This window comes from Rhinoderma darwinii (genome assembly GCF_050947455.1).
Source record: "Rhinoderma darwinii isolate aRhiDar2 chromosome 1 unlocalized genomic scaffold, aRhiDar2.hap1 SUPER_1_unloc_21, whole genome shotgun sequence".
Lineage (NCBI taxonomy): Eukaryota > Metazoa > Chordata > Amphibia > Anura > Rhinodermatidae > Rhinoderma > Rhinoderma darwinii.
In genome coordinates, this window is record NW_027461658.1 from 304,755 (window position 1) to 320,159 (window position 15,405).

General features: G+C 39.4%; 1 protein-coding gene across 1 annotated transcript in view; it reads right to left on the reverse strand.

Annotated features, from left to right (window-relative positions):
* Window positions 1-9,096: 9,096 nt before the first annotated feature.
* LOC142670918 (uncharacterized) overlaps window positions 9,097-15,405 on the reverse strand; it is a 43,075-nt gene continuing 36,766 nt past the window's right edge. The window contains exon 6 of the mRNA XM_075847131.1: window positions 9,097-11,285. Within this exon, the coding sequence (XP_075703246.1) occupies window positions 9,724-11,285 (1,562 nt within the window). The 3' untranslated portion in view covers window positions 9,097-9,723. The remainder of the gene's footprint in view (window positions 11,286-15,405) is intronic.

The window sequence follows — 15,405 nt, forward strand, 5'->3', positions numbered from 1 at the left end:
CCTTTGAATTTTTCGTTGTGGGGAACTGGAGTAATGGCTCTCAATTTGAGTAGTTTCTGGACGTCCCGGATAAGGATCTGATGAAGGTCTTTTGCTTGGTATTGGGTTATTAGAAATTTCTCTGGAGGAATGGAGGAAAATTCTATTTTGTACCCTTCTTCTATGATCTTTAGAACCCAGGGGTTCTGGGTTATTCCCGACCATTTGGGATAAAATTGTAGGAGTCTTCCTCCCACGCTCTTGGCGTCATTGCTTTGAGGGCTGAAATGAATTATTGAGGTTAAGGAGATATCCTCGACCCCTTCTTCCTTTGGGGTAACTCCAGCGACCGGACTTCACTTTCCCGCTGTAGTTCTGTAAGGTAGGTTCCCTCTGTTGGCGAAACCTCCCAAACTGAGGGTTTTTTTTTTGGTTTCTCTTCAGGAAACCCCTTTTTCCTATCTGCTGCATTCTCCAGCATGTTATCCAGGAGAGGACCGAACATCAGAGACCCTGTGAACGGGATAGAACATAATTTGTTCTTGGACTTCGTATCTACTGACCACATTTTGAGCCATAATGCTCTTCTAGAAGCATTTGAGAGAGCCCCATTCCTGGCAGCAAATCTAATAGATTCCGCTGAAACGTCTATCAAGAGTCCGGTTGCAGTCTTTAGTAAGGGTAGAGATTCTAATAGGTCTTGTCGTGATGTCTTCATCATCAAATGGGTCTCCAGCTGGTTTAACCATATAAACATTGCTCTTGCTACTGATGTGGCTGCGATATTAGTCGAGATCAAAGCAGAGGAAGATTCCCACGCTATTTTCAGTAGCCCGTCTGCCTTTCGGTCCATGGCGTCCTTCAACTGCGAGGAATCTTCAAATGGGATTGCGTTTTTTTTTTAGCAACCCTGGCTACTGGGACATCTACTTTTGGGATCTCATCCCAAGGTTTAGTGTCTTCTGGATCAAAGAGAAGTCTGTTTTTAAAATCTCTTGAAATGAAGAGCCTTTTTTCTGAATCTTCCCATTCAGTTGTCACCATTCTTTTGAGTTTTTCGTTTAACGGAAAAACCTTCGTTTTCTTTTCCGTTAGAACTCCAAACATCTCATCCTGGATGGTATGTGGTTGGTCTTCTTCGGGAATATCCATGGTTTCCCGTATTGCCTGAATTAAGGTATCAGACATCTCGGAAGAGAAGAATTTTTTTTTCTCTTGAGTGGAAGAAGTTGAAGGCAAGAGTTCCTCTCTTTCTTCTAACTCACCCTCTGATAGGTAATAACACTCCTGCTCCGAGTCAGACCCCTGAGAGGGAGAACAATATTTTTGATCCACTTCCATCCGTAGTCTTTTTGCCCGGGAGTGTGAGGGAGTTTCTTGAGGAGGGGCGAGGGAGGCTACTGACTGACTCACTTCTTCACGAATCATAGCCCTAAGTTCAGACATAAACGTTGGTTGTTCCTCTTTTAGTATTTTTGCAATACAATCCTGACACAATTGTTTCCTATGTGACTCTGCCAATTTTTTTGCACAAGTCACACATTTTTTAACCTTCTTTTTATCAGTTCGTCTCTGAGAGGAATCTTTATCCTAGAGAAAACAGAAGGTAGGTAAAGTATGGTGTGCATACATAAGGAGTCATAACCCTTACCCCAAGGGTGAGACTCACGTGACCCTGGGACATATCTGGAGTTCCTTCAGGACGAGGAAGTTCCATACCGCGACAGGTAACAGGCAATGCAATATGCAATCCACAAAATCAATCCAAGTTAGAGGTATCAGCTCTAACTACATACCTGTGCGTGTCCCTTTAAATGCGGGCGTTTTGAATTTCCCGCCTTCCAAGATGGCCGCGGACTGGAAGTAGCCCGACGTCATTTGCGGTCGGCTATTCGATGAGGTGCAGCCGCTCATAGCCGGCGACTGAGGCTTGCTATGCGACGCAGCGAGGATCCCTGCCGGTGCGTCCAAACCTATGAAGCTGCCGGTCCCCGCCTGGTCACGCGGCCAGGCCGAAGCCTGCTTGGGAATCCCGAACCCTACACACTACCGGAACCCTGCCTAGGATTCCTCCGGTAGGTGTCTTAGGTTGGGAGCTAAGGGACCTCTTGTTCCAGGGGTGTTAGCCTAGGCTTTAGGCGGAAGAGAAGGGGGAGTGCACGGACACCCCGATCTTGCCCCCTGCCCGAGTTTTTTCCTGCAGTAACACAGGAGCGACGTCTCTCTGCTACTGACCCTGTAGGGACAGGAAGAATACTGGCAAGTGGGTGGTGGCAGGGGCCTCTTAACCTCTCTGTCTTCCTGTCCCTACAGAGGTCAATAGGGCAACCTCCTGTGGTGCGGTCATGAGGGATGTACTGGAAAACAGTAATTCCGGCATTATTTGTTTTTTTATTTTTTACAGTGTTATGGAAGCGGCGATACCAAATAAGTGTAACTTTTATTTATTTTTTCATAATAAAGCATTTTGGAAGGGGAAAAAGTGTTTTTTCATTTTTTTTTTCCACTTATTTATTAATAACTTTATTAAACTTTTTTTTACTAGTCCCACTAGGGGACTTTACTATGCGATCGTCCGATCGATTTTATAATACGGTGCAATACTTCTGTATTGCAGTGTATTACCGCCTGTCCGTTTACAACAAACAGGCATCTGCTAGACCATGACAGAGGCATCCACTACAGGCAGACCTGGGGGCCTTTATTAGGCCCCCGGCTGCCATAGAAGACACCAGCAGCCTGCGATCACATGTAGGGTGCCGGTGGGGTGAGAGAGGGAGCTCCCTCCAACTCTGCATAACCACTTAGATGCGGAGCACACTATTGAGCGCCGCATCTAAGGTGTTAGACGGGCGGATTTCTATCCGCCTGCTTGAGCAGCGATGCCCCAAGTTCTCAGCTACCGGAGGAAGCTGAGAACAGGGAGTTTTAACAGCTCCCGGTGTTGCAGATTTATTCTGATGCAGCGCCGTGAAAAGGCGTATGCATCAGTATAAAGCCCGTTAGTGGCCGCCGTGAAAAGGTGTATTGGCGGTCACTAACGGGTTAAATAAGGGTTTATATTACACGTGTGCAGATAAATCTTTACTACAATTTAGTAGAACTGAAGACGTCACCTGAATAAGTAGTGAAACGTCTTTATGATTTCTAATACAATTCCAGTAGGGTTTTCCCCGTTACATGATTTTTTGGCAGACAATGAACCTGTCACATGTAAACATTGATCTGACAAATGTCACCTGACACCAATATAAATCTATTTACTAGAACATCTTCACCATATGGAAAGGACAAGGCACTGCTGAGACATGAACTCAGGATCCTGTGTACTAGACCGGCGCTATATCCAGGTCACAGTTCCAATATAAGGGTATGTTCACATGACAGTGCAAAATACGTCTGAAATTACGGAGCTGTATTCTGGAGAAAACAGCTCCTGAATTTCAGACGTTTTTGCATGTACTCGCGTTTTTCGCAGCGTCTCTTACGGACGTAATTGGAGCTGTTCTTCAGTGGAGTCAATGAAAAAACGGCTCCAAATACGTCCCAAGAAGTGTCCTGCACTTCTTTGACGCGGGCGTAATTTTACGCGCCGTCTTTTGACAGTGACTCGTAAAATTACACCTCGTCTGCACAGAACATCGTAAAACCCATTGCAGGCAATGGGCAGATGTATTGGAGCCGTCTTTTCAGGCGTAATTCGAGGCGTAAAACGCCTCCATTACGTCTGAAAATAGGTCGTGTGCACATACCCTAAGAGCCCGGGAGTCTTAATTGTCTGTTTTTCCACTTCTATTTTTCTAATGAAAGTCATATGTAGCTACAATGTTTGTGTCAGTTCCTCAACTTCAGGCATTTATCAAACTTTGTTTTTATTATCAAAACCCACATGGGTTTTGCTTCATTAAGTTTTTCTGTATTTTTCAATAAAAGACATTACATATCAAATCAGACATATAAAATGCCCTAACACCCCACCCCCAATACCAGTGGAGCTTTAATAAAGATAAATAATTTTTATATATATATATGTATATATATATATATATATATATATATATATAGGTAGATAGATAAATAAATAGATAGAGAGAGAGACATAGGACAAAGGAACGGCACCAGGACTTCAATGAAGATGAAAAACGGTTGCTTTATTCACCTCAAGTGAGAGACGTTTCGGTTCAAGACAGAACCTTTCTCAAGCTACCACATAATGCAAAGTGTCAAGTTTATATGGGAAGTATATACAATAATTAATCACAATCCAAGAGAAGAGGCAGCACTCAAATGTAGTAGAAAAATCCAAAAAGTGCAGCTCCTATAACTTGTTTGTTCCGTACACTAATTGATCAATACTTATTATATGTATAATTAGTGAATAAAAATACAAAATCTTTACATTTTTAACCCATCCACAGAGTCAGTGAGATGAAGTGTACAAAATACACAATAAAACACCATATGACAATTGAATCATATATATATATATATATATATATATATATATATATATATATATATACTGTCAACAACTGTAAAAGTGTATAATCAGCTATCAGGACATAATTGGAAAGGGGCAGAGGCCAATTAATATACATAAATAATTTCAGAATAGTACAGTACCGAGTTGCAATGCTCCAAATTCGTGGCGTCTGTGCGCATCCACCGCGCATTCTCCAAGATGGCGCCCAAACCGGAAGGTCGACTGAATGGACCGCATCAGGTCATAGGAGAACCACCGCGCATGTGCACGACGGCGCTTGCGTTCCAGCACTAAATATGACGCTAATTCCCTAATTCTACATACATAATTGAGAGAGGACAAATCACTGCAAAGAAATGTCATACTCCATTGAAATCGGTGGAGCATGACATATATATCACAGCTAGGACCAAAGTGTTTGTAAAAATTACAAAACACAGTGGGGATAATCCCAAAAGGCAAAACCAATGAAGATAAAGATACATAACAGAAACTATGTCCCAAACCAGGTTGTCCATCCAAACTGTCAAATACGGTGGTGTGACAACAACTAGGAACAATATCAGCTCTAAACCTAGAGATTTCAATAGTACAAAATCCTAAAGAATTTAAGGTTTAAACGTAAAGTCAATTCCGCTGGTATGTATCATAACCTCATTGGTTGCCACATATACTTGTTCAAGGAAATAAACCTCTCTATGCACAGCAATCATATTTCCTAATGATAAATAAACATGTGTCCTCAAAATTTAGGGAAGGGGAAGTGAAAAGAAATGGATATTGACATAATACCCCACTTTTTGGAGAATACCATACAAAGAAATCAACGGCCTCTGCTCCCTTGCAACTAACGTCCAATTTGCTTCACAGTAAGTGAATATCTGTGGAAAAATAGATAAAAAAGACCAGTGATTAATCCACAAAATGTATGGATGAATTACATACGGGATATACCATAAAAATACACCTGGAAAAAAGTCAATATAAGACTCAAATTCCTACATGTATATAAACTAACTATACTACAACGATCAGATACAAACCATAATCCCCAGCCAGTGCTTGCTCAGTGAGCTCTAAACTCCTCTCCAGGTTTACAATGCTCCTAACTGCTGCACGTTGAATATTTAGATCCAATACCTGGGCTGCCAAATACACAACATGCCGCATCTAGTGCACAGATATTCACCCTCAAACGGCTGTTCAAGGCACACATACATGCACAAGACACACCTGGTAGCATTGTCCATGGAGCACAATTTTAAATGGCATAAACAGTATAGTAACACAAATAATTAACTTCTGTTTTATACAGAACACAAAACAATGCACAAAGAAAATTGACCAAACCATAATAATCAGCAAAATCGCACTTTACTAGTGGACTCGAGGAGGATGAGCTGCCCAGGTCCTGATGCAGTTTAGCAGTCTCAAACCATAACATTTCCTCCACCATGATCTCAAGGAATTTACAGGTTTCTTTCTCGTGAAACCCAGTCTATAATTTATAATATTCATAATTTAACATGTCTTCTGATACTGGGGGACAAATTACTTTTTGATTCTTCTTTCCATAGCAGACTGTTCCAGAAGTCATGTTATTTGCCTAGCTGTTCACGAGCAAACTAAAGTCTAGATCTGATGTTTTTTTTCTGGATAACTAAGGTTTTGCTTTGGAGCACCCCATGTAGCTTTAATTTTTGCCGCATTTTTGGAATGGTAGACATCAAGAGAATCAAAATCTGCAGTAGATCTTTAAAGAAATTCTGGGGTTCTCAGAAACTTCTCTCAGAATCTTGTGTTCTGCTCTCAGGCTGATCTTACTGAGACAGACTGGCCTGGACAAATTGGCAGTTGTCTGAAATTTCCACATGCAGATTGTTTTCTGGACAGTGGAATGATTGACATCTAATAGTTTTGCCATTTTCCCTTTCCTGAATCATAGACATCCATAACCTTTCTGAAGGCCTCAGAGCGCTACGGTTCTCGGCATAGTGATACCAGACATTTCAATAACAAAGGGAAACCAAACATCAGGGGATTAACCCCTTAACGCCGAATATATCCATCCTCAGCAGATGCTAGTTCGCGCAGGAGAACGGATATATCCGTCCTGTGATGGTGCGGGTGCTGACAGTGTACCCACGCGATCAGCGGCAGGAGCACGGCTGTTATACACAGCCTGGCTCCTGCTGCAACTGCCGGAATCGAAGCACGCTCCGATTCCGGCAGTTTAACCCATTAAATGCCGCTGTCAATAGTGACAGCGACATCTAATGTGTTTGACAGAGGGAGCACCCTCTGTCACCCCATCGTTGCCCCGGCAAAGAAATCACGGGTCACCGTCGGGTTACCATGGCAGCCGGGGTCTAACAAAGACCCCCAGGTCTGCCTTCAGCAAATGCCTGTGAGGCGATGCCGGAGGCATGCCCTAATAGATTGCCTGTCAGTTTTACACGGACAGGCAATAATGCTTTGGTGTACTAAAGTATACCAAAGCATTATATATGCGATCGGCAGATCGCATAGTGAAGTCCCCTAGTGGGATTAAAAAAAAAAAAATATGTAAAATCAGTTAAATAAAGTTCGTGAAAAAAAAAATTAAATTAGTGAAAATCAAAAGTGTCAAAACAAATAACACATACACATATATGGTATCCCCGCGATCGTAACAACTTGAACAATAAAATGAACACATTAATTAAACCGCCGGATGAACGGCGTAAAAAAAAAACTCTTTTCTCCCATTCCCCCCATAAAAAATTAAATAAAAATTAATCTATAAGTCCTATGTACCCCAAAATAGTACTAATGAAAACTACACATTGGTCCGCAAAAATAAAGCCCACATACGACCACATTGACGGAAAAATAAAAAAGAATTACGTCTCTTGGAATTCGGCGATGCAAAAACAAGTTATTTTTTTCTAAAAGGCTTATTGTGCAAACGTAGGAAAACATATAAAACCTTTACATATTTGGTATCCCCGTAATCGTGCCGACCCATAGAATAAAGTTAACATGTTATTTACGCTGCATAGTAAACGGCGTAAATTTATAACGTGAAAATCAATGCTGGAATAGCTGCTTATTTTCAATTCTCTCCTAAAATAAAGTTAATAAAAGTTAATCAATATGTTATAAGCATCTAAAAACTGTGTCGACGGAATAAAAAAAAAAGTTACGACTCTTGGAATGCGACGGTGAAAAAACAAAAAATAATCCTTGGTCATTAACATGCAAAATGGCCTGGTAATTAAGGGGTTAAATGAGACACGTTCCTCCTGGATCCTGTCTAAGGCTGGAATCACACAGGTTTTTTTTAGGCAAATTAAAAAGTGTATGAAAAGAATTGGGAAATATAAATGAAGGACTTTTCTTTCCGGCTGGATCCACTTCTGGCTTTGAGATGCAGTTGGATGCTACAGAAACAACCCACTTAGATGTATGGAACTATTTACAGTTTCAGAAATTTATACTAGAAATCTGCCACAAGTGAATCTACCCTGAGGGTAAGAACAGACGGAAAGGCAACCACAACATAGCCACATAGGTGGCGAATGGACACGCGATTTAGCCGGTAAATTATTCAATTAGATAGTTACTTTGTTAGTGTTTTTTTCTTCTATTCCATCACCTTCATCTTTTTATGCTGTTTTAATGAAAGTCAAATATAAAATGTCCATATATGTTAAAAACAAAAACGTTTACATTGTCCTTACGGTCACTCTGGATTCTCCTTCAGTGTGGGGGAATTTATGAATACAGTAATAAGAAGCGAGATTCATGGTGGCAATTCAGCTTCTCTGCTTTGTAAGTAAACCAGGCACTTCTTTTCTTCTTTATATCCACAGTACTTTTTCTTCATAGATTCCGGTCACAGTTGAGCACAGGTAAATATAATTTGGGTGTTTGGCAGATCCAGGCTAATTCCAGCCAAAAAATAAACAAACACTCTTATTGGCTGTTTAACCCGTTACTGAACGCCAATACGCCTTTTCACGATCCCTGCTCGAACGGGTCAGATCGATATCAGTTTAACCCCCTCAGATACGTCACCCAAAAAGCGAGCACCGTATCTGAGTGTTTTTGGAGAGAGGGAGGGAGCTCCCTCTCCCACCCCACCAGCACCCTGCGCATGATAGCAGAGTGCCGGTGTCTTCTATATCAGCCGGGGGGCCCAATAAAGGCCCCGAGGTCTGCCTGTAGCGTATACCTGAAAAAAATTAAAAAAACACCTTTTCCCCATACAAAATGTTTTATTATTAAAAGGACAAAACAAAAAAAGTTCAAAAGCTACATATATTTGGTATTGCCACGTCCATAACGACCCCAACTATAAAGTTATTACATTATTTAACCCACACAGTGAACGTCATAAAAAAATAAAATAAAAAAAACATGCAAAAATCCGTTTTCTATGAATCCTGCCTTAAAAAAAATTTGATAAAAAGTGATCAAAAAGTCGCATGTACTCCAAAATGGTGCCGATAAAAACTACAAGTCTTCCCGCAAAAAAAAGCCCTCATACAACTGCATCGGCGGAAAAAAAAAAAAAAAAAAAAGACATCGCTCTTCAAATATGGAGACACAAGCACAAATAATTAAAAAAAAAAAAAAAATACATTGTTTTTTACTGTGTAACCATAGTAAAACCTACAAAATCAATATAAATTTGGTATTGTTGCCATCATAACAACCCGCTGAATAAAGTTATTGTGTTATTTATACCACACGATAAATGGCGTAAATTTAGGATGCAAAAAAGTGTGGCGGAATTGTTTTTTTTGATTCCCCCCAAAAATGCTTTTTTAGAAAAGTTATTCAATAAAATTCCATGTACCACAAAATGGCGCTGTTACAAAATACAACTTGTCCTTACAAAAGACAAGATCTAATACAGCTATGTCGACTAAAACAAAAAAGTTATAGCTGTTTGAATGAGACGATGGAAAAAACGTAATAAATAGCTTGGTCATTAAGGCCTAAAATAGGCGGGTCACTAAGGGGTTAAAGTCTGTGAATAATTTGATGTGTTTCAAATATTTTTTTTTTATCTTATAGCATTTCCCACATTCTAAACGAGATTATGGTTTCTACTTCATGTGAATTCTCTGCAAAGTTCCAAAATGTAAATTTATTTTAAAAAACAAATATCTTCCACATATAGATCATCAAAATGGCTTCTCCCCTGTATGGTTTCTCCGATGAGCCCTCAGCTTTGCTTTAGTAGTAAAACATTTCCCACATTCTGAACACTACTATAATTTCTCTCCTGTGTGACTTCTCTTATGTACAACAAGACTTGATTTATCTGTAAGACATTTCCCACATTCTGGACATGAATATGGCTTCTCTCCTGTGTGACTTCTCTCATGTCTAACAAGACCTGATTTATCTGTAAAACATTTCCCACATTCTGAACATGAATATGGCTTCTCTCCTGTGTGACTTCTCTTATGTACAATAAGACCTGATATATCTGTAAAACATTTCCCACATTCTGGACATGAATATGGCTTCTCTCCTGTGTGACTTCTCTCATGTATAACAAGATGGGATTTATATGTAAAACATTTCCCACATTCTGAACATGAATATGGCTTCTCTCCTGTGTGACTTCTCTTATGTACAATAAGACCTGATATATCTGTAAAACATTTCCCACATTCTGGACATGAATATGGCTTCTCTCCTGTGTGACTTCTCTTATGTACAATAAGACCTGATTTATCTGTAAAACATTTCCCACATTCTGAACATGAATATGGCTTCTCTCCTGTGTGAATTCTCTTATGTTTAACAACATAGGATTTTGTTATAAAACATTTCCCACATTCTGAACATGAATACAGCTTCTCACCTCTGTGAATTTTCTCATGTGTAACAAGAGCTGATTTATTTGTAAAACATTTCCCACATTCTGAACATGAATATGGCTTCTCTCCTGTGTGACTTCTCTCATGTCTAACAAGATGTGATTTATTTGTAAAACATTTCCCACATTCTGAACATGAATACGGCTTCTCTCCTGTGTGACTTCTCTCATGTATAACAAGATGTGATTTATTTGTAAAACATTTCCCACATTCTGAACATGAATATGGCTTCTCCCCTGTGTGAATTCTCTCATGTCTAACAAGATTTGTTTTCAATTTAAAACTTTTCCCACATTCTGCACATGAATACGGCTTCTCACCTGTGTGACTTCTCTCATGTATAACAAGATGTGATTTATGTGTAAAACATTTCCCACTTTCTGAACATGAATATGGCTTCTCTCCTGTATGAAGTCTCTCATGTATAACAAGACCTGATTTATCTGTAAAACATTTCGCACATTCTGGACATGAATACGGCTTCTCTACTGTGTGAATTCTCTCATGTCTAACAAGATTTGATTTAAATTTAAAACATTTCCCACATTCTGAACATGAATACGGCTTCTCTCCTGTGTGACTTCTCTCATGTATAACAAGATTTGATTTATCTGTAAAACATTTCCCACATTCTGCACATGAATACGGATTCTCTCCTGTGTGAATTCTTCTGTTTGTTAAAAGACCTGAGATTTTTTTGAACGGTTTACCACATTGAAACCTTTTACCCCCTTTCTGGGCTGTACTTGTGGTAACAATCTGTGATTGGGTAGAAGGTTCCTCATTATTAGTGAAATTATATGATAGGTCTTTACTGTGAAGTCCTGGATGTATATTAAGGGTAATGAGGTTTTCTCCTGAAGAGCGCTGGATGATATCTTCATCGTCTACTTTATAATTTAGCAATAACGTGAAGTTTCCCTCAGAGTTCTTACTGGGATTTTCTGTTAGGATTAAAAAAACAAACTGTGATTTTGTTTCACAATAGAAAAGTTGACAAATTTATAACATTTGTGTTAGGCTGGAAACACACATGCCGTGTTTTGAGCCAAAGTCAGAAGTGTATCAAGCAGGAAGAAGTTTAAGCCAAGCCTTTTGACTCCATTCCAGCCTTATAACGCTTTGTATAACAATACATGACAGTCCAGGATTCTGGTCTACACTCAGTTCTCCACTATTAATTTATTACATAAAGCTCGACATAATAAAATAATTTTTGGGAAAAAGCAGAACCTTGTCTGGTAATGAAGCCTGTTCTCTGCTAACACATTTGGACTTTTAAATACTAATAAGGCATACACAATCTTAACTTAATATTGTTACAGTCTAATATTGCCCACAGTCTACATTTAACAAGATAATGTGTCATGAGACAAATCAAAGGATGAATTCATGGACATGATAATGAGGTCTGCATATCCAAATGGCTGAACAGTCACCGGATCTCAATTTTATAGATCATCTTTGGGATGTAGTGGAATAGACAGAGTGAAGTTAATAATCAGAATCTGTAATACAGGTTTCCAGTACATAGTAATATCATTCCACTAAGAATTCAGGCTGTTGTAAGGGGAAAGAGTGTCCTATCAAGTACTGATAATGTGAACCTAATGAAATGAAGTGGCCTCATTCAAGTTTTAGTCATGTGACAACTTAATAGCAAATTGTCGTTCTATTTCTCTCCAACCTATATGTATTTGGTCTTGTTTTTCTCAAAACATATAGGGCTTCGACGTTGTGTAATACAATAAGTGATATATTTAACTGTGATGGAGTGGGAGAGTCGGAGAGGAGAAAACTCAGAAGGATGTTTTAAAATGTCCTTGCAGAGATAGGTGTGGACCACCAGGACATTTATAATCTATGGGCAGTCAGCAACTGGTTAAAATAGGTGCTTTCTAATAATCATGGATATATTTTTTAATCCAATATAAAAACCACATCTTTAAACCCACTTTGAAAACTTCTTAAAGACCTTTAAAGCGTACCTAATTTTAAGACGACTTTTCAGAATAATCTGTTATATGTGTGTACAGGAGGAATAACACTATTTCTGGCCATTACATGACTTGTATATGGCATTCTTTTAGCAGTTTTCCCTCTGCAGGCTCGATCTATAATTCTCAGTTTTCCCTGAGGTAGTGGGTGTAGCTTAACTGCCATCATGTCTTCTATACACTGCACACAGAGCAGAGAGCCACCCTGGTCTACTATCTCTCTGTAGCACACCCTTAGAAGCTGCAGCAGCATGGAGCACATCATACAGCAAGCAGTAAGGAGCAGTGTAGTGGAAAATCCAGCACAGAGGTGACATATAACTCTTACCAGAGGCCTATGTCAACTCTCTCTGCTTCTGCTCCCCCTCTCCTGTTCAAAGTCCTTTATTGACAACAGCATCTGTGTCTATGTGCTCCTGCTCCCTCATTCTGCTTCCCCTTCCTTTCCCATAGACTTCTATAAGCAGCAGCGTCTGTGTGTCTCTCACCTAGTGGCACTAACTTCACATAAAATTTTCATGGATAAAACAGCTAAACTATAACAGTAAGTGAATTACAAAGTTGATATATATCAGGAATACTATTAGATACCACAAGTTGTTTGAAAAGTTAGGGTCCATTTAAAGAAAACATGTTCCAAAAAGTGTATAGTAGATTACAGTGGAGATCTGATTGCTTGATATTGCAGCCTAAGGTTGTACTACGGAAATATCCTGAAGATAACATGCCCCCTTGTGACATGTGTGCAGATTTGTCATGGGGACCTTGTGTGTTTTCTAATAGCTCCTCAATTATTGTCCCAGGCTCATATTAAATATAGAACTATAATGAGGATCTTTCTTCTCAGCGGTTATTATTACAAGATTTGTAATGGAAGAACCAAATAAATAACAAAAGTATAAAGGAAATGACCAAAATGTATGTGTTTTTTCATTTCGATTGACTCTTAAAATGATGTTTAACCAGTTGAGGACTGCCCACTGTGTACGTATGCTGCAGGTTTAAGTTTGCTGCCTGAGTGATTGAGCAGCTAAATGTCGCGTGCCCGGTCGTCAGAGACAGCCAGGGACCCTGAAAAGAAGACAAAAATTGTTTTTTACCACTTGTCTTCTCTGCACTCATGTACACAACGCTCAATGAGCGCTGCGGCCTCTTTTGATGCCGGTGGTCATGTGACTAGTCACATGAGCGCCGAGATGCCGGTAGTAGGAGGCTGCTGCTGTATCTAACTAGACCCAGCACAGCCCTATCAGTGACAATAGTCACGATAACAGGGTTGATCTCCCCTGCTGTAAAGCGCCAGTTACAGAGGAAAAGTATAGTGTAAAAAAAATAAAATGAAATAATAAAAGTTCCCCAAATGTCTTTTCTGATGGAAAGGCCATAAAAATAAAAGTTAAAAAATAAACAAAAATGAAGAAAAAATGACACATAAACCCCTACCCTAACGCATGGTCACCTACATGTACGTAAAAAGCGTTAAGGGGAAGTATGGAGCGCGCTCACGGGCAGAGCACGCTCCATACTCAACGGGTGTCGGCTGTGTAATACAGCCGACACCTTACTGCAACGGGTAGAATCCAAGATCAGTTGATTCCGCCCGTTTAGCCCCTTAGATGCCGCAGTCAATTGCGACTGCAGCATCTAAGGCATTAGAAAAAGGGTCTGGCCAGCTCAAAAACCTCATCGGTCTTCCCGAAACGCGATTGCACGAAGCTGATGGTTGTCATGGCAGCCTGGGGGCCTAATGAAGGCGCCCAGGTCTGCCATTTCTGTACTCCCACGAAGTCCTGCCAGATGCCTGTAAGAATAAATGATATACTGCTATACATTATCGTTGCAGTATACACAGCAAGTGATCGCTAGTTCAAGTTCCCTGGAGGGGGGCGGGGGGGCTAATGAAAAAAAATAAAAAATAAATAAACTGTAAAAAATAAAACTAAAAGTTACAAAAAACCAAAACCTTTTCCCACCTGTTCTCTAAAGTAATGTTAACAAAAATGAAAATGAACATAACTGGTATTACCACATCCGTAAAAATGTAATCTATTACAATCTAATGTTATTTAACCCGCACGGTGAACGCAGTACGAAGAATAAAAAATTGTAATTAAAGACGCCATAATTGTTGTCTTTTTGTCACCCCAAGAAATCTAATAGAAAGTGAAAAAAAATACACATGTATCCCAGAAAGGTATTAATAAAAACTATCGCCCCACAAAAAATAAGCAATCACACCACCCAATCAAGCACATTTTTTCCAATAAGATGTAGTTTTATCTCGAAATTGTTCATTTTCTTAACAAATAAAGGAGAAAAAGCACCCCAACATTTGTAAGGAAAATTCTCCAGAGTACGGAAATACCCAATATGTGCTCATAAACTGCTCAGAAGGGAAGGAGCACAGATTTTGATGGATTAGTTTCCTAGCCCCATGTTGCATTTGCAAAACACCTTTGGGACCAAAACAGTGGAAACACCCTAAAAGTGACCCCATTTTGGAAACGACACCGCTTAAGACATTTATCAGAGGTTAGGGATGTCACGATACCTGAATTTGGACTTCGATACCGATACCAAAACGATACTTTGCCAACAGTAATTAAAAAAATAAAAAATTCTTCCATTTTCTGTTGTGAGGCATGAGGTGTTATTGAATTTTGAATGTGCCTCACATTAATAGTAATTAACCCCATCATGTTTCGCAGTCATAATTGGTTAATATGTGAGGTACATGATGGGGTTAATTACTAGTAATGTGAGGAACATGGAGGTTAAATTCATCACACCTCGTGCCCCACAATAAGTGAAAGAAAGCAGTTTTTATTTTATTTTTTTACAGCGTACACATAATAAATGACGGAATTTTTTTTTGAGGAGGTTATTACGGCCGCGCTAATACCAAATATGTGTATTTTATGTATTGAGACTTAGTTGAATGTTTATTGTAAAAATAATGTATGTATTTTTTTTTATTTAATATTACTTTATGTTTTTACTTTATTTTTTAAACTTTAATGTACTGGCATATATCTATATGCCAGTACATTAGCCTGTGTACGGATAG